This window comes from Nerophis ophidion, linkage group LG11 (genome assembly GCF_033978795.1).
Source record: "Nerophis ophidion isolate RoL-2023_Sa linkage group LG11, RoL_Noph_v1.0, whole genome shotgun sequence".
Classification (NCBI taxonomy): domain Eukaryota; kingdom Metazoa; phylum Chordata; class Actinopteri; order Syngnathiformes; family Syngnathidae; genus Nerophis; species Nerophis ophidion.
In genome coordinates, this window is record NC_084621.1 from 8,508,310 (window position 1) to 8,529,284 (window position 20,975).

Sequence of the window (20,975 nt, forward strand, 5' to 3'; positions counted from 1 at the left end):
TTCTATCCCTTCTTTTCCACTCTGTGTGTCTCCTTTTGAACTCCTCTGCTCGGACTTCTGCTTCCTCGCCGCACGTTCTTTCCTCTTTTTAGGGTGTGATTGTGTGTGTAGTTTTTTGTGTTAGTTGTTATGGTTTTGCCAAGCTACCCGACTGAGCTACTTTCTTTCTCTCAAAGTGCTGCTCTCCGGAAACCCTGTGCTTAAGTCAGGTCTGTAACCGCTAAGCTCTCTGACACGCTGTTTGTGGTCATGTGTTTGTTGTGCGTTGCCGCCACGCAATGTTTGTGTTTTATGAGCGCCGAAGTGTTTTGTGTACGCATGCTTGTGTTACCGTCCTAGTGCCAGCAGACGTCTTACATAGAAATCCGTGAAAGTTTTTTGGGACATTACGTTTTTATTAGTTATTGTTTTTTTGGTGGGGGAATTTCACCTATCAGAATGTTGTCTATCTGTGTTAGCCCTGCGATGAGGTGGCGACTTGTCCAGGGTGTACCCCGCCTTCCGCCCGATTGTAGCTGAGATAGGCGTCAGCGCCCCCCGCAACCCCGAAAGGGAATAAGCGGTAGAAAATGGATGGATGGATTCCCAATCCTTATGTGAGACAGGCACTTTCCTTTATGCATTCTAACTTGTCAAGTTTGCAAAAGTCAACTACTACTGGAGCCAATGAGAGTTGCTATATTAAAGCCTATAAGGCAGTCTAAAAAAAAAAACATCCCAAAAAAACTCTATACGTGCTGTAAGTATATATGTAATGTAGTAACAGGCACTTTCATAATAACATGTAATATTTACGTATTTTGCTCATTTTAAGTATACGACGGCACATTAATTTCATAGAAGCATCACGTTTGCTTTTTACTTGAACAACAACACTGACCACTACTAAAGGCATATATAAATACAAATACATTTATATATATATATATATATATATATATATATATATATATATATATATATATATATATATATGTATGCATATATATATATATATGTATGCATATATATATATATATATATATATCCACATATATATATATATGCATATATATGCATATATATATATGTATATATGTGTGTGCACATATATATATATATATATATACATTTATGTTTACATATATACTGTATGTATATGTGTACATATATGTATATATACAATAATATATACTTATATGTATATATATGAGTGTGCATATATATGTATATATATACATTAATATTTATATATATGCATATATATGTGTGTATGTATATATATGAATGTGCATATATATGTATATATATATATACATTAATATTTATATATGTGTGTATATATATATATATATATACATTAATATTTATATATGTGTATATATATATATATATATATATGTCTTGATGGGATTATCCAGAGAATAGTGCTCGATACCGTGGTAGAGCGCAATATGTAGGTGTGGGAAAAATCACAAGACTACTTCATCTCTACAGAACTGTTTCATGAAGGGTTCCCTTAATTCTCAGGAAAATCTCCTGAGGATTGAGGGAACCCCTCATGAAACAGTTCTGTAGAGATGAAGTAGTCTTGTGATTTTTCCCACACCTACTTATATATATATATATATATATATATATATATATATATATATATATATATATACGTAATTACTAAATATTAACTCCTTGTTATTTTATTAATTTAATCTGAAAACATGAGATCATGTTTTCAGTTTTTAACAAAAAAAAAAATGTTTTCATGTTGACCTGCGGCCAAAAAGCATAAAGATATGCATTTTTGAAATATCTAAACCAACAGTCTTATAGAGGCTTTGACTAATGTAAACATGCCGAATTGCTTGTGTTTAGGTTTAATTCATGCCTACGTCAGCCATGTTCTTTAGCTTTGCATTGACATGATGTACAGAAGAATAAGAATATAATTAAAGGCTTTCTGAAGTTGAGGCCCACTGAACAAGTTAAATTAATTAGCCAAGAAAGTTTATTACTTAAGACTGCACAGACTACTCAGAAGGAGAGAATACAGCGAACTACTAAAACATTTTTTTTCCTGCAAATTACAGTTAAAACACCCTCGAAGCAATTTACGCACATCTGCAAAAAATGACTAAATATGGTAATATGCAAGCCAATTATGTACACAAACTCACTGTGTGTCATTTTGGTTCTAAGGCACAATGTGAGTTATTTGTCAGAGTAAGATCGAGTTTGTTAATTAACGTATGTAATTGATAGTAAGTACTGTACAAAATAAACAGTGCTTCACTCCAACATTCTTGATGTCGTTAACGCTCACGTTATGGTAGGAAATAGACCTGTGAAATATATATATTTTTAAAACCTCCTAAGGCCAAAGCTGTTTGCTTACATGCTTTTTTTTTATTTCTCTTTGCTGTTTGGGCTTATTGGACCCTAATTAGAATAAAAACTAAGAATCAATTTGATATGATATACTTAGTCCATAAGTACACAAACGTGTACTTCAAGTTTAGTGACATGCTAATTCTTATTTTTACACTTTTTTTTTCCCAAATTCCATTGCATGTTATACTCTTCTGACACCACCAGATGGCAGTATAAGTGTCCACATAAGTGGCCATACGACCCCAATTCAGTAATGTACACCATTTTGGAACTAATAACTAAAAAATTCTAAGGCCTTTTAGAGTTGTTGTTTTGTTTTTTTTAAAGGCTTCAGTCTTAGGAATGTTTGAAGGTGTCACGCTGCACAAGTTCAGTAACACAAGTATGGGCGGGGGTCACGGTGGGTGATGTCATCGTTGTGTCCTGGCTGGTCAGCAGCTTCGTTGTTGTGTGAATATGCAGGCCCCGTTTTATTTGGGTCCCATCACATTTCAGTCGTTTGCATTTGAGACTAACTTCACATCCCACTTCCTCTCCCAATACCCCCCCCCCCCCTTCCCCGTTTGGACCCATGCCCTCCCCTCCCTCACCCCCCTCCATCCTCCACATTGCTTCCCCTCCAAAATATTACCCTCCTCCACCCCATACCAATCATATTCCCCATCCTTCTTCCCAAATCAATACAACCCATCTCCTCCAAATTCACCCCATCCCCTACTATGACCACCTTCCATCCCTCCTCCATTGACCCCCCCCCCAATCATCCATTCATCCCTTCACACACCCAAACCCCCATCATTGCGGTGCCGTAGCCGACCAGCAGCAGGGAGGTTCCAGCGCGGTGGTGATAGCCGTGGTGGTGTGTGTGCTGCTGCTTCTGCTGCTCGTGGGCCTCATCTACTGCCTGAACAAGAAGAGCAAGCTGCCCTGCGGCAAGAAGGACAAGATGGAAGTGTGAGTATTTGATTGATTTATTGAAACTTTTATTCGTAGATTGCACAGCACAGTACATATTTTGTACAATTGACCACTGAATGGTAACACCCGATGATTTGCTAATCCTTTTCAACCCATATTCAATTGAATAGACTGCAAAGACAAGATATTTAACGTTCAAACCAGAAAATGTGGTTATTTTTTGCAAATATTAGCTCATTTGGGATGTATTCCAAAATAAAAAGTTGGCACAAGGGGCACGAAAGACTGAGAAAGTTGAGGGATGCTCATCAAACACTTATTCGGAACAGGTGGGCGGGTGCCATGATCGGGTATAAAAGCCCATCCATCCATCCATTTTCTACCGCTTATTCCCTTTTGGAGTCGCTGGCGCCTATCTCAGCTACAATCAGGCGGAAGGCGGGGTACACCCTGGACAAGTCGCCACCTCATCGCAGGGCCAACACAGATAGACAGACAACTTTTACACTCACATTCACACACTAGGGCCAATTTAGTGTTGCCAATCAACCTATCCCCAGGTGCATGTCTTTGGAAGTGAGAGGAAGCCGGAGTACCCAGAGGGAACCCACGCATTCACGGGTAGAACATGCAAATTCCACACAGAAAGATCCCAAGCCTGGATTTGAACCCAGGACTGCAGGAACTTCGTATTGTGGGGCAGACGCACTAACCCCTCTTCCACCGTGAAGCCGCTTCCATGAAATGCTCAGTCATTCACAAACATGGATGAAACGAGGGTCACCACTTTGTGAACAAATGCGTGAGCAAAAACAGCTCAAGTGTTATGTTTAGGAGGGGAGATGACGGCAACAGACACCAGGAGGCTGTGATGTTCAGTAATTTATTATATATATATATATATATATATATATATATATATATATATATATATATATATTCAATATACAAACGTTTGTACATATTTTGTACAATTGACCACTAAATGATAACACCCGAATCAGTTCTTCCACTCGTCTAAGTCGGGGTCCACGCTAATTAATTCATGATATCTGTCAATCTCTTTTGACGCAGTTATTTATATCCATGGGAAGGACGCGCTCATGGTAGAAATATCATATACAGTGCATCCGGAAAATACAATACCAAAAACCAGTGAAGTTGGCATGTTGTGTAAATGGTAAATAAAAAACAGAATACAATGGTTTGCTCATCCTTTTCAACCCATATTCAATTGAATAGACTGCAATGACAAGATTTTTAATGTTCAAACCGGAAAATGTTATTTTTTGTAAATATTAGCTCATTTGGGATGTGTTCCAAAAAGAAAAAAGCTGTCACAAGTGGCACAAAAGACTGAGAAAGTTGAGGGATGCTCATCAAACACTTATTTGGAACAGGTTGATTGGGAACAGGTGGGTGGGTGCCATGATCGGGTATAAAAGCCACTTCCATTAAATACTCAGTCATTCACAAACAAGGATGAAACAAGGGTCACCACTTTGTGAACAAATGCGTGAGCAAAAACAGTTTAAGTGTTATGTTTAGGAGGGGAGATGACGGCAACAGACACCAGGCCTAAGTAATCTTCAATAATTTATTATATATATATAGTCAATATACAAACGTGTGTACATATTTTGTACAATTGACCACTAAATGATAACACCTGAATCAGTTCTTCCACTTGTATAAGTCGGGGTCCACGCTAATTAATTCATGATATCTGTCGATCTCTTTTGACGCAGTTATTTATATCCATGGGAAGGACGCGCTCATGGTAGAACTATCACATACAGTGCATCCGGAAAATACAATACCAAAAACCAGTGAAGTTGGCATGTTGTGTAAATGGTAAATAAAAAACAGAATACAATGGTTTGCTAATCCTTTTCAACCCATATTCAATTGAATAGACTGCAATGACAAGATTTTTAATGTTCAAACCGGAAAATGTTATTTTTTGTAAATATTAGCTCATTTGGGATGTATTCCAAAAAGAAAAAAGCTGTCACAAGTGGCACAAAAGACTGAGAAAGTTGAGGGATGCTCATCAAACACTTATTTGGAACAGGTTGATTGGGAACAGGTGGGTGGGTGCCATGATCGGGTATAAAAGCCACTTCCATTAAATACTCAGTCATTCACAAACAAGGATGAAACAAGGGTCACCACTTTGTGAACAAATGCGTGAGCAAAAACAGTTTAAGTGTTATGTTTAGGAGGGGAGATGACGGCAACAGACACCAGGCCTAAGTAATCTTCAATAATTTATTATATATATATAGTCAATATACAAACGTGTGTACATATTTTGTACAATTGACCACTAAATGATAACACCCGAATCAGTTCTTCCACTTGTATAAGTCGGGGTCCACGCTAATTAATTCATGATATCTGTCGATCTCTTTTGACGCAGTTATTTATATCCATGGGAAGGACGCGCTCATGGTAGAAATATCACATACAGTGCATCCGGAAAATACAATACCAAAAACCAGTGAAGTTGGCACGTTGTGTAAATGGTAAATAAAAAACAGAATACAATGGTTTGCTAATCCTTTTTAACCCATATTCTTTTGATTGATTGATACTTTTATTAGTAGATCGCACAGTTCAGTACATATTCCGTACAATTGACCACTAAATGGTAACACCCCAATAAGTTTTTCAACTTGTTTAAGTCGGGGTCCACGTTAATCAATTCATGGTACAAATATATACTATCAACATAACACAGTCATCACACAAGTTAATCATCATAGTATATACATTGAATTATTTACATTATTTACAATCCGGGGGGTGGGATGAGGAGCTTTGGTTGATATCAGAACTTCAGTCATCAACAATTGCATCAACAGAGAAATGTGGACATTGAAACAGTGTAGGTCTTATTTAGTAGGATATGTACAGCCAGCAGAGAACATAGTGGGTTCACATAGCATAAGAACAAGTATATACATTAGAAGTACATTTGAGTTGTTTATAATCCGGGGAAATGGGATGTGAATGGAGGAGGGTATTAGTAAAGTGTTGAAGTTGCCTGGAGGTGTTGTTTTAGAGCGCTTTTGAAGGAATATAGAGATGCACTTACTTTTATACCTGTTGGGAGTGCATTCCACATTGATGTGGCATAGAAAGAGAATGAGTTAAGACCTTTGTTAGATGGGAATCTGGGTTTAACGTGGTTTGTGGAGCTCCCCCTGGTGTTGTGGTTATGGCGGTCATTTACGTTAAGGAAGTAGTTTGACATGTACTTCGGTATCAAGGAGGTGTAGCGGATTTTATAGACTAGGCTCAGTGCAAGTTGTTTTACTCTGTCCTCCACCCTGAGCCAGCCCACTTTGGAGAAGTGGGTTGGATTGAGGTGTGATCTTGGGTGGAGGTCTAAAAGTAACCGTATTAGCTTATTCTGGGATGTTTGGAGTCTAGATTTGAGGGTTTTGGAGGTGCTGGGGTACCAGGAGGTGCAAGCGTATGAAAAAGGGTTGAATGAGAGTTCCCGCTAGAATCTTCAAGGTGCTTCTGTTGACCAGAGAGGAGATTCTGTAGAGGAATCTCATTCTTTGGTTGACCTTTTTGATCACCTTGGTTGCCATTTTATCACAGGAAAGATTAGCTTCTAGAATGGAACCTAGGTAGGTGATCTCATCTTTCTTGGTGATAACAATGTCACCCACTTTTATAGTCAAGTCACTGACCTTCTTAAGTTTGATATGGGACCCAAATAGGACGGATTCTGTTTTACCTAAGTGTATGGATAGCTTGTTGTCAGCGAGCCAGGTGCAAATATTGAGGAGTTCAGCACTGAGGATTTGTTCCACCTGTGACTTGTCCTTGCCGGACACCAGCAGGGCCGTGTCATCCGCAAACAGGAACAATTCACAGTGGCATGCTGATGGCATGTCATTTACGTATATTAGGAACAGTAAAGGTCCTAGTATACTGCCTTGGGGGACTCCACAGCTTACTGAGAGGACACCTCTACCACCTGTTTCCTCCCAAGGATGAAACGAGGGTCACCACTTTGTGAACAAATGCATGCGCAAAAACAGTTTAAGTGTTATGGTTAGGAGGGGAGATGACGGCAACAGACACCAGAGATTGGAATTTTCAATAATTTTTCTATATCCACTTTCTACCGCTTGTCCCTTTTTTGGGGTTGCGGGGGGTCGCTGGAACTTATCTTAGCTGCTCTCAGGCAGAAGGCGGCGTACACCCTGGACAAATCGCCACCTCATCACAGAATTTATAATATATATAGTCAATATATATAATAATGAACAATACTAACTATTAGATAGATGGATAGATAGAGATAGATAGATAGATAGATAGATAGATAGATAGATAGATAGATAGATAGATAGATAGATAGATGGATAGTACTTTATCAGGAGAGTTCCTTCAAGAAAATTTAAATTCCAGCAGCAGTGTACAGAGTTGAGATCAATTTAAAAAGTAAAAATTAATTAATGGGGGTATAAATGGAAACCAAATGGAAAAATATTACAATAAGAATAAAAATCTAAAGCAAAAATGGGAATAAAAATATAACAGTAAAATAAGAATATAACAAGAGAAACTAGGCTAAATAATATAATATCTAATATAATATATCAAATACATATTATATATTAATATAATAAACTGAACTAAGGAAATGGAGTTTGTGAGAAAAACCCAGGAGTGTGAGGCTATGTGTAAGGTTAACTGAAGTGTGTGTTACCAAATATTGTTGAGAGTGAAGGAACAAGGTGGTCCGAGGGGCAGGCAGATTGTCCAGGGCAGGAGAGAAGAGGATAGATCCGTGTTCAGGCGAGGGTCGGCAATCGAGGAAGGCAGTCCAAAACACAGGGGAAACCATGGGAGATCTCGAAGGGGATGAGCAATACTGACGTAAGAATCAGGGAGGGAAAAAAAGCAACATTGAGAGAGCATAAGGCTTATGGTACACCAAGAGGTAACTAAGTTCCTGTCTGGATCCTTTGGTCCACTGGTCCTTCATCCAGCTTGCCCTCATCAGCACCAGGTGTGCAGATTGCTGATCGTCTGTAGAATTGACGCTGCGTGGGCGTGCTGCGCTCAGCGTGAGCGGGGCCGTGTCTGGGCGAGCAGCCAGAAGAGGAACTGTGACGCTCAGTTTCAGGAGGGAAGCGGGTTCGAATCCACGCCGTGACGTTAAGGACAACATTTCTCAACGGGCTATTGCAAGCTATTTAGAGACTTCAATCAATCAATCAATCAATGTTTACTTATATAGCCCTAAATCACTAGTGTCTCAAAGGGCTGCACAAACCACTACGAAATCCTCGGTAGGCCCACATAAGGACAAGGAAAACTCACACCCAGTGGGACGTCGGTGACAATGATGACTATGAGAACCTTGGAGAGGAGGAAAGCAATGGATCTACGGTCCGTAATATCATCAAAAGGGTCAGAAAATCTGGAGAAATCACTGCACGTAAGAGGCAAGGCCCAGGACCTTCAATCCCTCAGGCGGTAACGCATCGAAAAGCGACATTAGTGTGTAAAGGATATCACCACAGAAAACCTCATAAGAACACTGTCAGTAACTACAATTTGTCGCTACATCTGTAAGTGCAAGTTAAAACTCTACTATGCAAAGCAAAAGCCATTTATCAACAACACCCAGAAATGCCGACCTCATCTAGGATGGACTGATGCAAAGTGGGAAAGTCTTCCGTGGTCTGATGAGTCCACATTTCAAATTGTTTTTGGAAACCGTGGACGTCGTGGAAGACTGACTGGCTGACGGATAGTTGGCGAAATGACTTTGTTTTAAGATGTGTGGCAAAGCCGATCACTTTTTCAACGAAGCTCTCTCAGTGAAATGGTGGGAATATACACAGCTCAGGCCGATTAGATTTGAATCATACCCGGAAGGAAAACAGGAACAACTTGAAATGCCTTTTCTTTCAAAAGCAGAGCAAATAATTGGCAAAGATGATTGCATTTTTTTTCCCGCTCACATTTACTCCTCATAAACAGGCTGTGTTACTAGTAGAATGTATGTAAAGATTGCTTTTAATTCATCTGTTGCTCCCTCTGCAGGGCGAGTGGAGAAGTGAACAATGACATTGTTGTGGAGATGAAGAGCGACAAGGCCAATGAAGAAGCCGGACTCCTCAACAAGAGGCCTCCCTCAGAACAGGTGAGCATGCGAGCTCTTAGGATTTGAGCCCAATAGCGTTTTAGGGTACGTTCCCTACACTGCGGAACTAAAATAAAATAAAATACAGTTAGTGTTTACACTGACTTTGATGATGTAATATGTGACATGACTCAAAATGCTGTCTGCTGGGTGGAAAATGTGGTTATTTTTTTTTGTAATTACCAGCTCAGATCCGTTTACGCTGCACACCGAATCTAATTGTTTTGTTCTCACACACAAATGAATGCAAGGCATACTTGGTCAACAGCCATACAGGTCACACTGAGGGTGGCCCTGTAAACAACATTAAAGGCCTACTGAAATGAGATGTTCTTATTTAAACGGGGATAGCAGGTCCATTCTATGTGTCATACTTGATCATTTCGCCATATTGCCATATTTTTGCTGGAAGGATTTAGTAGAGAACATCCACGATAAAGTTTGCAACTTTTGGTCGCTAATAAAAAAGCCTTGCCTGTACCGGAAGTAGCAGACGATTTGCGCGTGACGTCACGGGTTGTAGGGTCCCTCACATCAGAACATTGTTTATAATCATGGCCACCAGCAGCGAGAGCGATCCGGACCGAAAAAGCGACGATTTCCCTATTAATTTGAGCGAGGATGAAAGATTCGTGGATGAGGAAAGTTAGAGTGAAGCACTATAAGAAAAAAAAAGGCGATGGCAGTGAGAGCGATTCAGATGTTATTAGACACATTTACTAGGATAATTTTGGAAAATCCCTTATCTGCTTATTGTGTTACTAGTGTTGTAGTAAGATTAAAAAGTCATACCTGAAAGTCGGAGGGCTGCGGTGACCGCCAGTGTCTCTGAGGGAAGCCATATGGAGGAGCCAAGATAGTCACAGCTTTGTCACCGATTCTGTTCATAACTTTTATGGACAGAATTTCTAGGCGCAGTCAAGGCGTTGAGGGGATCCGGTTTGGTGGCCACGGGATTAGGTCTCTGCTTTTTGCAGATGATGTGGTCCTGATGGCTTCATCTGGCCAGGATCTTCAGCTCTCACTGGATCGGTTCGCAGCTAAGTGTGAAGCGACTGGGATGAAAATCAGCACTTCCAAGTCCGAGTCCATGGTTCTCGCCCGGAAAAAGGTGGAGTGCCATCTCCGGGTTGGGGAGGAGACCCTTCCCCAAGTGGAGGAGTTCAAGTACCTCGGAGTCTTGTTCACGAGTGAGGGAAGAGTGGATGGTGAGATCAACAGGTGGATCGGTGCGGCGTCTTCAGTAATGCGAACGCTGTATCGATCCGTTGTGGTGAAGAAGGAGCTGAACCGGAAGGCAAAGCTCTAAAATTTACCGGTTGATCTACATTCCCATCCTCACCTATGGTCATGAGTTTTGGGTTTTGACTGAAAGGACAAGATCCTGCGTACAAGATCACTGGTGGCGTTCTCTCCCTTAGAGATAGGGTGAGAAGCTCTGTCATCCGGGAGGAACTCAAAGTAAAGCCGCTGCTCCTCCACATGGAGAGGAGCCAGATGAGGAGACCCTGCCCCAAGTGGAGGAGTTCAAGTACCTCGGAGTCTTGTTCGCGAGTGAGGGAAGAGTGGATCGTGAGATCGACAGGTGCGGCGTCTTCAGTAATGCGAACGCTGTATCGATCCGTTGTGGTGAAGAAGGAGCTGAACCGGAAGGCAAAGCTCTAAAATTTAACGGTTGATCTACACTCCCATCCTCACCTATGGTCATGAGTTTTGGGTTTTGACTGAAAGGACAAGATCCTGGGTACAAGATCACTGGTGGCGTTCTCTCCCTTAGAGATAGGGTGAGAAGCTCTGTCATCCGGGAGGAACTCAGAGTAAAGCCGCTGCTCCTCCACATGGAGAGGAGCCAGATGAGGAGACCCTTCCCCAAGTGGAGGAGTTCAAGTACCTCAGAGTCTTGTTCGCGAGTGAGGGAAGAGTGGATCGTGAGACCGACAGGCGGATCGGTGCGGCGTCTTCAGTGATGCGAACGCTGTATCGATCCGTTGTGGTGAAGAAGGAGCTGAACCGGAAGGCAAAGCTCTAAAATTTAACGGTTGATCTACACTCCCATCCTCACCTATGGTCATGAGTTTTGGGTTTTGACTGAAAGGACAAGATCCTGGGTACAAGATCGCGGGTGGCGTTCTCTCCCTTAGAGATAGGGTGAGAAGCTCTGTCATCCGTGAGGAACTCAGAGTAAAGCCGCTGCTCCTCCACATGGAGAGGAGCCAGATGAGGAGACCCTGCCCCAAGTGGAGGAGTTCAAGTACCTCAGAGTCTTGTTCGCGAGTGAGGGAAGAGTGGATGGTGAGATCGACAGGCGGATCGGTGCGGCGTCTTCAGTAATGCGGACGCTGTATCGATCCGTTGTGGTGAAGAAGGAGCTGAACCGGAAGGCAAAGCTCTAAAATTTAGCGGTTGATCTACACTCCCATCCTCACCTATGGTCATGAGTTTGGGGTTTTGACTGAAAGGATAAGATCCTGGGTACAAGATCACGGGTGGCGGGTCTCTCCCTTAGAGATAGGGTGAGAAGCTCTGTCATCCGGGAGGAACTCAGAGTAAAGCCGCTGCTCCTCCACATGGAGAGGAGCCAGATGAGGAGACCCTGCCCCAAGTGGAGGAGTTCAAGTACCTCAGAGTCTTGTTCGCGAGTGAGGGAAGAGTGGATCGTGAGACCGACAGGCGGATCGGTGCGGCGTCTTCAGTAATGCGAACGCTGTATCGATCCGTTGTGGTGAAGAAGGAGCTGAACCGCAAGGCAAAGCTCTAAAATTTACCGGTTGATCTACATTCCGATCCTCACCTATAGTCATGAGTTTTGGGTTTTGACTGAAAGGACAAGATCCTGGGTACAAGATCGCGGGTGGCGTTCTCTCCCTTAGAGATAGGGTGAGAAGCTCTGTCATCCGTGAGGAACTCAGAGTAAAGCCGCTGCTCCTCCACATGGAGAGGAGCCAGATGAGGAGACCCTGCCCCAAGTGGAGGAGTTCAAGTACCTCAGAGTCTTGTTCGCGAGTGAGGGAAGAGTGGATCGTGAGACCGACAGGCGGATCGGTGCGGCGTCTTCAGTAATGCGAACGCTGTATCGATCCGTTGTGGTGAAGAAGGAGCTGAACCGGAAGGCAAAGCTCTAAAATTTTGCGGTTGATCTACACTTCCATCCTCACCTATGGTCATGAGTTTTGGGTTTTGACTGAAAGGATAAGATCCTGGGTACAAGATCACGGGTGGCGGGTCTCTCCCTTAGAGATAGGGTGAGAAGCTCTGTCATCCGGGAGGAACTCAAAGTAAAGCCGCTGCTCCTTCACATCGAGAGGAGCCAGATGAGGTGGTTCGGGCATCTGGTCAGGATGCCACCCGAATACCTCCCTACGTCCGATCGGTAGGAGGCCACGGAGAAGACCCAGGACATGTCGGGAAGACTATGTCTCCCAGCTGGCCTGGGAACGCCTCGGGATCCCCCTGGAAAAGCTGGACGCAGCGGCTGGGGAGAGATGAGTCTGGGCTTCCCTGCTTAGGCTGCTGCCCCCGCGGCCCGACCTCAGATAAGCGGAAGAAGATGGATTTTCCATAATTCTTTCTCGTTATTCTCCGAACCAGCCTCTGTTAATGTTGCTTTAGTTGAAAGTAAAAGTGGCTCCCGGCCAGTATGATACTGAGGATGTCAGTCAGCCGTCACTCAAAGAGATTGCCTCTGAAAAAGTGGCCCCTGCACCTAAGACCCCTGGTAAGAAGGTGCGGTGAGGCTTTTGTGATTGACAGAGAAAGCGACACACACACCCACACACACACACACACACACACCTGCTTCTGAAAGGTCCAAATGAAAGTCCATCAGCATCCTGCTGACACTTTGACACTTTGGATGTTGACGCCGTGTCCTTTTCCGTGTGCCTCTCTCCCGCAGTGATGAAAGAAGACGGACGGGATGATTATCTGGAAGGAGGTGGGGGACATGCGCAGCTGGCTTGGATTCAGGGGGACTCCGGGGTGCTTAATCCAACCCCCGAAAAGACGCCTTTAGAGAGCACACAACCAATCACACCTTTGGGGTGACTCCTCGGCAGAGGAACGCGGTCCCACACCTACCAAAAAATAATAATAATTAAAAAAAGCAGTACTTTTTTTCTAATCTACCCCAAACACAAGTTGAGTCTGCTATTAAGGTGTGTCCTGCAGGTCTTCTGCCTGGCGAGTCTGTACTTAAATCATCTCTTTGGGGACAAATCATGTTTTGTTTGTGTTTTTCCTCACAACTTTTCAACTCACCACTCGGGGCTTCTGAAAAATATCACTTCTTTGTTTGTTTGATGGCATCACAAAGTGAAAACGGACAAAAGTACCGGGTCAGCCGCAGGTAGATGGTGAAAAGCTAGCCCCGCCCTGCTTTAAAGGCCGCTTGGGGAGTTTTGGGTGGAGTTACTTCTCACTAGGGCTGGGCGATACGGACTTTTATTAATCTCTCGATATTTTTAGTCCACGATACACATTATATATCTCCATATTTTGCCTTAGCCTTGAATGAACACTTGATGATTCTATGTGTCTACAGCAGGGGTCACCAACCTTTTTGAAACCAAGAGCTATTCTCGGGTTCTGATTAATGCGAAGGGCTACCAGTTTGATACACACTTAAATAAATTGCCAGTAATAGCCAATTTGCTCACCTTACCTTTAATAAATAAATCTATATATATATATAAAAAAAATGGGTATTTCTGTCTGTCATTCCGTCGTACATTGGGCCGTAGTTTGGGGCCCCTTCTTCTAGCGGGTGACTTTTCCAATGATGCTACATTAGCAGTGCTGGTTCTTTTTGTTGCGACGCTTTTGCCGCATGAACGTTCAACATCTTCCCGCTTGAAGCCAAACCAACGCCAGACGATGGACCCCCTGCTGGTTTTCTTGGGAATTAATACTTCCTTCATTTGTTACCAGATTTGCATCTTCTCTCTCTATCTCTCGTATTACCACTCGCAGAAGCAGAGACAGGAAAGAGTGAGAGGAGCCTGTAGTGTAATGCTCGCAGCTAAAAGCAACTGTGTGATAACATATACTCCAATATCACCGTATAGTCATTTTCTATATCGCAGAGAGACGAAGCCGCGATACATCGAGTATATTCCATATATCGCCCAGTCCTACTCCACACCAAACTCCTCCAATATAGATTTGTTCAACAAGGCATTCGAAAAAAAATCTAAGACTTCTCTTGGTAGATGAAGAAATGGATGCAGGGGTTTGTCCCAATACTTTTGTCCAGGCTATCATTATTGTATGTGGCAATCCCAAAAATTTTTACGCATACCACTCATAACCCAGGGGGCCTACAGAAAATGTAAGGATGCTAATGTTAGCATGCTAACTTTTTGAGCTAGCTTTGCAACCGCTTACCCCGGAGTCATGTAACTTGGTATGTGACACTCGGTGACTGTTAGCATGCAAACGATAGCATGCTAACCTTTTCATCTAATTTTCATCTTTTTTTTCTATTTCCGCTGTTAGCATGCAAATGGCAGCATGCTAATTTTTTCATGTAATTTTCATCTTCTTTTTAGTTTTTTCCATTTCCCCAGCCATACACCTTAGAGTCATATAACATGCTAACTATTATAATACTCGCGTTAGCTTTCAAGGATGCTAACGTTAGCATGCTAACTTTTTGAGCTAGTTTTGCAACTGCTTACCCCAGAGTCATGTAACTTGGTATGTGACACTCGGTGACTGTTAGCATGCAAACGATAGCATGCTAACCTTTTCATCTAATTTTCATCTTTTTTTTCTATTTCCGCTGTTAGCATGAAAATGGCAGCATGCTAATTTTTTCATGTAATTTTCCTCTTCTTTTTAGTTTTTTCCATTTCCCCAGCCATACACCTTAGAGTCATATAACATGCTAACTATTATCATACTCGTGTTAGCTTTCAAGGATGCTAACGTTAGCATGCTAACTTTTTGAGATAGCTTTGCAACCGCTTACCCCAGAGTCATGTAACTTGGTATGTGACACTCGGTGACTGTTAGCATGCAAACGATAGCATGCTAACCTTTTCATCTAATTTTCATCTTTTTTTTCTATTTCCGCTGTTAGCATGGAAATGGCAGCATGCTAATTTTTTCATGTAATTTTCATCTTCTTTTTAGTTTTTTCCATTTCCCCAGCCATACACCTTAGAGTCATATAACATGCTAACTATTATAATACTCGCGTTAGCTTTCAAGGATGCTAACGTTAGCATGCTAACTTTTTGAGCTAGTTTTGCAACTGCTTACCCCAGAGTCATGTAACTTGGTATGTGACACTCGGTGACTGTTAGCATGCAAACGATAGCATGCTAACCTTTTCATCTAATTTTCATCTTTTTTTTCTATTTCCGCTGTTAGCATGGAAATGGCAGCATGCTAATTTTTTCATGTAATTTTCCTCTTCTTTTTAGTTTTTTCCATTTCCCCAGCCATACACCTTAGAGTCATATAACATGCTAACTATTATCATACTCGTGTTAGCTTTCAAGGATGCTAACGTTAGCATGCTAACTTTTTGAGATAGCTTTGCAACCGCTTACCCCAGAGTCATGTAACTTGGTATGTGACACTCGGTGACTGTTAGCATGCTAACCTTTTCATCTAATTTTCATCTTTTTACATTTTTTTTCTATTTCCGCTGTTAGCATGCAAACGATAGCATGCTAACTTTTTCATCTAATTTTCATCTTCATTTTAGTTTTTTTTCCATTTCCCCAGCCATACACCTTAGAGTCATATAGCATGCTAACTATTATCAGACTCGCCTTAGCTTGCAAGGATGCTAATGTTAGCGTGCTAACATTTTGAGCTAGTTGTGCTGTGCAACCGCTTACCCGAGAGTCATGTAACTTGGTATGTGACACTCGGTGACTGTTAGCATGATAGCAGTGTGCGGCCCTCTGTGAAAAAAGTTTGGACACCCCTGTTCTACTGTATTTTTTTTTTATTTTTTTTTATAGAGTATGTCCTATGTTCTCTTTACAGAAGTCCAAAACTTGTAGTGCTCTAAAAAGGTGTGTTCACACTTACCTCATTCCCAATCCAAATCCTTATTTTATGCATAAATGCTTTACTTTGGTCCCATGGCAAAATTTTGCTTAGCAAACCGCACAAAAGTTGTGCACCAAATATATATTTGTTGCAAACCCCGGCGTCAGCTGCAAGGTAGCCCTAATGCAGGCCTGGGCAAATTAAGGCCCGGGGGCCACATGCGGCCCTTTAAGCTTTTCAATCTGGCCCACCGGACATTTCCACAAAAATTTTTAAATCTTTAAGATGGAAAAGTTATGATGTGCACTCATGCTTTCTAATGCCTGTAAGTCTTCAAGTATACGAGAGGGTGTGTGACCTTCGTGTGTAGTCAATATTCAGTGTTTTATCCGTCATAGTTAACATTGTAAAACCCACATTCTTTGTTTTCATGTACATTCTGGGTGTCTCGTTCAGTAAAAAATGTTTTAAAGATGGTCATTTAGCATTCAATCAGGCATTATTGTGAGGTTTTGTATTAGCGTTCCTAAAAATAGATATAACTGCATACTTGCCAACCCTCCCGGATCTTCCGGGAGACTCCTGAAATTCAGCGCCTCTCCCGAAAATGTCCCGAAAGTCAGGCTTATCTGGAGGCCACGCCCCCTCAAGCTCCACGCGGACCCGAGTGACGTGTCGACCGCCTGTTTTCACGTCCGCTTTCCCACAATATAAACAGCCAGCCTGCCCAATGACGTTATAACTGTAGAATGATCGAGGGCGAGTTCTTGGTTTCTTATGTGGGTTTATTGTTAGGCAGTTTCATTAACGTCCTCCCAGCGCGGCAACAACACACAACAACAGCAGTCACGTTTTCGTCTACCGTAAAGCAGTTTGTCTGCCGTAAACAGCAATGTTGTGACCCTCTTAAACAGGACAATACTGCCATCTACTGTACATGCATATGTGACAATAACATCTACGGCTTTTAGAGGAGGGGTTCTCAACCTTTTTTCAGTGATGTACCACCTGTGAACATTTTTTTTAATTCAAGTACCCCCTAATCAGAGCAAAGCATTTTTGGTTAAATAAAAAAAGATAAAGAAGTAAAATACAGCACTATGTCATCAGTTTTTGATTTTTTATATTGTATGACAGTGCAAAATATTGCTCATTTGTAGTGGTCTGTCTTGAACTATTTGGAAAAAAAAGAAAATAACTAAAAACTTGTTGAAAAATAAACAAGTGATTCAATTATAAATAAAGATTTCCACACATACTGCGATGAGGTGGCGACTTGTCCAGGGTGTACCCCGCCTTCCGCCCGATTGTAGCTGAGATAGGCACCAGCGCCCCCCGCGACCCCAAAGGGAATAAGCGGTAGGAAATGGATGGATGGATAGCTGTAAATATACTCCTTCCCTCTTAAAGGGGAACATTATCACAATTTCAAAAGGGTTAAAAACAATAAAAATCAGTTCCCAGTGGCTTGTTGTATTTTTTGAAGTTTTTTTCAAAATTTTACCGGTCTCGGAATATCCCTAAATAAAGCTTTAAAGTGCCTTATTTTCGCTCTCTGCGAAGACACTGGCCATTTCCCTGTGACGTCACACAGTGCTGCCAATGTAAACAAACAATGGGAATACCACAGCAAGATATAGCGACATTAGCTCGGATTCAAACTCGGATTTCAGCGACTTAAGCGATTCAACAGATTACGCATGTATTGAAACAGATGGTTGGAGTATGAAAGTATTGGAGAAGAAACTGAAGCTATTGAGCGAATTCATAGTCATAGCATGGCCGAATAGCTGCGTTAGCATCGCCGGTAAAATGTGCGGACCAAACGATCAGGACTTTCGCATCTTTTGACACCGGCGCAACTTAAATCCGTCGATTGGTAAGTGTTTGTTTCGCATTAAATGTGGGTGGAAGGAAACGTAATATAGTTGCAAATGCATCTACAGGTTATCCATAGATCTCTGTGCCATGTCTGCTTTAGCACCGCCGGTAAATAGCATGTTAGCATCGATGAGCGTAGCATGTTAGCATCGATTAGCTGGCAGTCAACATCAACAAAACTCGTTGACTATCGTGGCAAATGCATCTGCAGGTTATCCATACATCTCTGTGCCATGTCTGTCTTAGAATCGCCGGTCAAATGTGGAGACACTCTAGCACGTTCAATGGGGGTCTGGCGGAAGACACTTTGGCATCTTCGGGCCAGTGGTGCAACTTGAATCCCTCCCTGTTAGTGTTGTTACACCCTCCGACAACACACCCACGAGGCATGATGTCTCCAAGGTTCCAAAAAATAGTCAAAAAACGGAAAATAACAGAGCTGAGACCCGGTGTTTGTAATGTGAAAATGAAAATGGTGGGTGTGTTACCTCGGTGACGTCACATTCTGATGTCATCGCCTCCAGCGCGATAAACAGAAAGGCGTTTAATTCGCCAAAATTCACCCATTTAGAGTTCGGAAATCAGTTCAAAAAATATATGGTCTTTTTTCTGCACCATCAATGTATATATTGACGCTTACATAGGTCTGCTGATAATGTTCCCCTTTAACCACGCCCCGCCCCCAACTCCCGACCACGCCCCCCACCATTTACCTCCGGAAATCGGAGGTCTCAAGGTTGGCAAGTATGTATACCGGCCCCCCAGAACACATTGATTTCTCTAAATTTGGCCCCCGAGTCCAAATAATTGCCCAGGTCTGCTGTGATGGGAGCTATTTCTCCGCCGCTAGAAGAATAAAAGCATTCAAAAGCCCCAATTTCCTGCCAGCAAGACAAAATAGCTTGACATTGAGGCTTGGAGGAGGAAATGTTGCACACTTTCTGGTTATTTCAGTGACATTTAAAAAGTTGGATGAAGAAGTCAGTGCAAGGAAGGGAACACATTTGGGTTTTTTCTTGCTGTTTTTCTTTGTCCTGTTTTTCTTTCTTTTTTTTTTTACTACACAGCAAGTATGGTAAAGGATGTGGGTCTATATATATTATTTTTGGTAGCGATGCTTGACGTGGCCTTTGACTTGTGTTGTTGTACACTGGAATGAATGGCTTTGAGTTGATATAACATTTAAAAAATGACACAAAAGGTGACTTCTAACTACTATCAGAGGTTTGTTTTGTATTTCCATGTCTTCACTACTGATCTTGCCTCAAAAACCTTTGACTGTTAGCCAAGCTTTTTTGTTTTGAGTCGAGGTTTTCTAGCAGGGGTGTGAAAGCTTCAGTTCCCGGGCCCTAGAAAGCTCTCCACTGCTTTTAATCCAACATACTTAAGTTCTTTTATTTTTCAAAACCTGTTTATAAAAAGCCCAAACTAATTAAAGCCAAATGCTCACAATGTGTTTTTTAAATCAATGTCATTGCAAGGCCATCAGAGGACTGATCAGCCGAAGGTTTCTCACCTGTGCTTTATTATAAATATGAAAAAAAAAAATGAAAAAAAAAATTGTTAAGTTTGGAACTACTGACTTGTCATTTTTCAGCTAGCAGAATGTTTTTTTTAAGATTATTTTTTACTGCTTTGCTTCCTCTACTGTAAACTGTATATTTTGTGGTACGCTCTTGTGGTGTGTTGATGTATCTTTTTTTTTATTTTTATTATTATATTGTTATTATTTTTTTCTGGCTGTGTAGAATTTATAATGAAAACTGTCAAAAAAAAACAAAAACGTTGTGTTGTGATTTTGTTCTTTCATATTTCTAAAGTTGAGTAAAGGTGACGCCCAAAAAAAGGAAAAGCTTAATTTTTATTTATTTAATTTGTGTATTACATATATATATATATATATATATATATATATATATATATATATATATATATATATATATATATATATATATATATATACATATATATATATATATATATATATATATGTATATATATATATATACATATATATGTATATACATATATATGTATATATATATATATACATATATATGTATATATATATTTATATATATATAAATATATATGTGTGTATATATATATATGTGTATATACAGTATGTATGTATATATATATATGAATATGTGTATATATATATAAATGTGTGTGTATATATATATATATGTGTGTATATATATATGTGTATATATATGTATATACAGTATGTATGTATGTATATATATATAAATATGTGTGTATATATATATAAATGTGTGTATATATATGTGTGTATATATATATATGTGTGTATATATATATATACAGTATGTATGTATATATATATGAATATGTGTATATTTATATATAAATGTGTGTGTATGTATATATATGTGTGTATATATATATATGTGTGTATATATATATATATGTGTGTGTATATATATGTGTGTGTGTATATATATACGTGTGTATATACTGTATATATATATGTGTATATATATATATGTGTATGTATATATATATATATACGTGTGTATATATATGTATGTGTGTGTATATATATATATATATATATATCTCTGTGTATATATATATATGTGTGTGTGTGTGTGTGTAT

General features: G+C 40.8%; 1 protein-coding gene across 3 annotated transcripts in view; it reads left to right on the plus strand.

The window, feature by feature from the left end:
* Window positions 1-20,135, plus strand: part of bcam (basal cell adhesion molecule (Lutheran blood group)) — a 179,404-nt gene extending 159,269 nt beyond the window's left edge. For 2 of the 3 annotated variants that reach the window (XM_061915022.1, XM_061915023.1), the window contains 3 exons: window positions 3,180-3,321; window positions 9,367-9,466; window positions 13,362-20,135. In XM_061915022.1, the coding sequence (XP_061771006.1) occupies window positions 3,180-3,321; window positions 9,367-9,466; window positions 13,362-13,364 (245 nt within the window). In that variant the 3' untranslated portion in view covers window positions 13,365-20,135. Of the gene's footprint in view, window positions 1-176; window positions 210-3,179; window positions 3,322-9,366; window positions 9,467-13,361 lie in introns of all 3 variants that reach the window. The other variant, XM_061915021.1, reaches the window with a different exon arrangement.
* The last annotated feature ends 840 nt before the right edge of the window (window positions 20,136-20,975 follow it).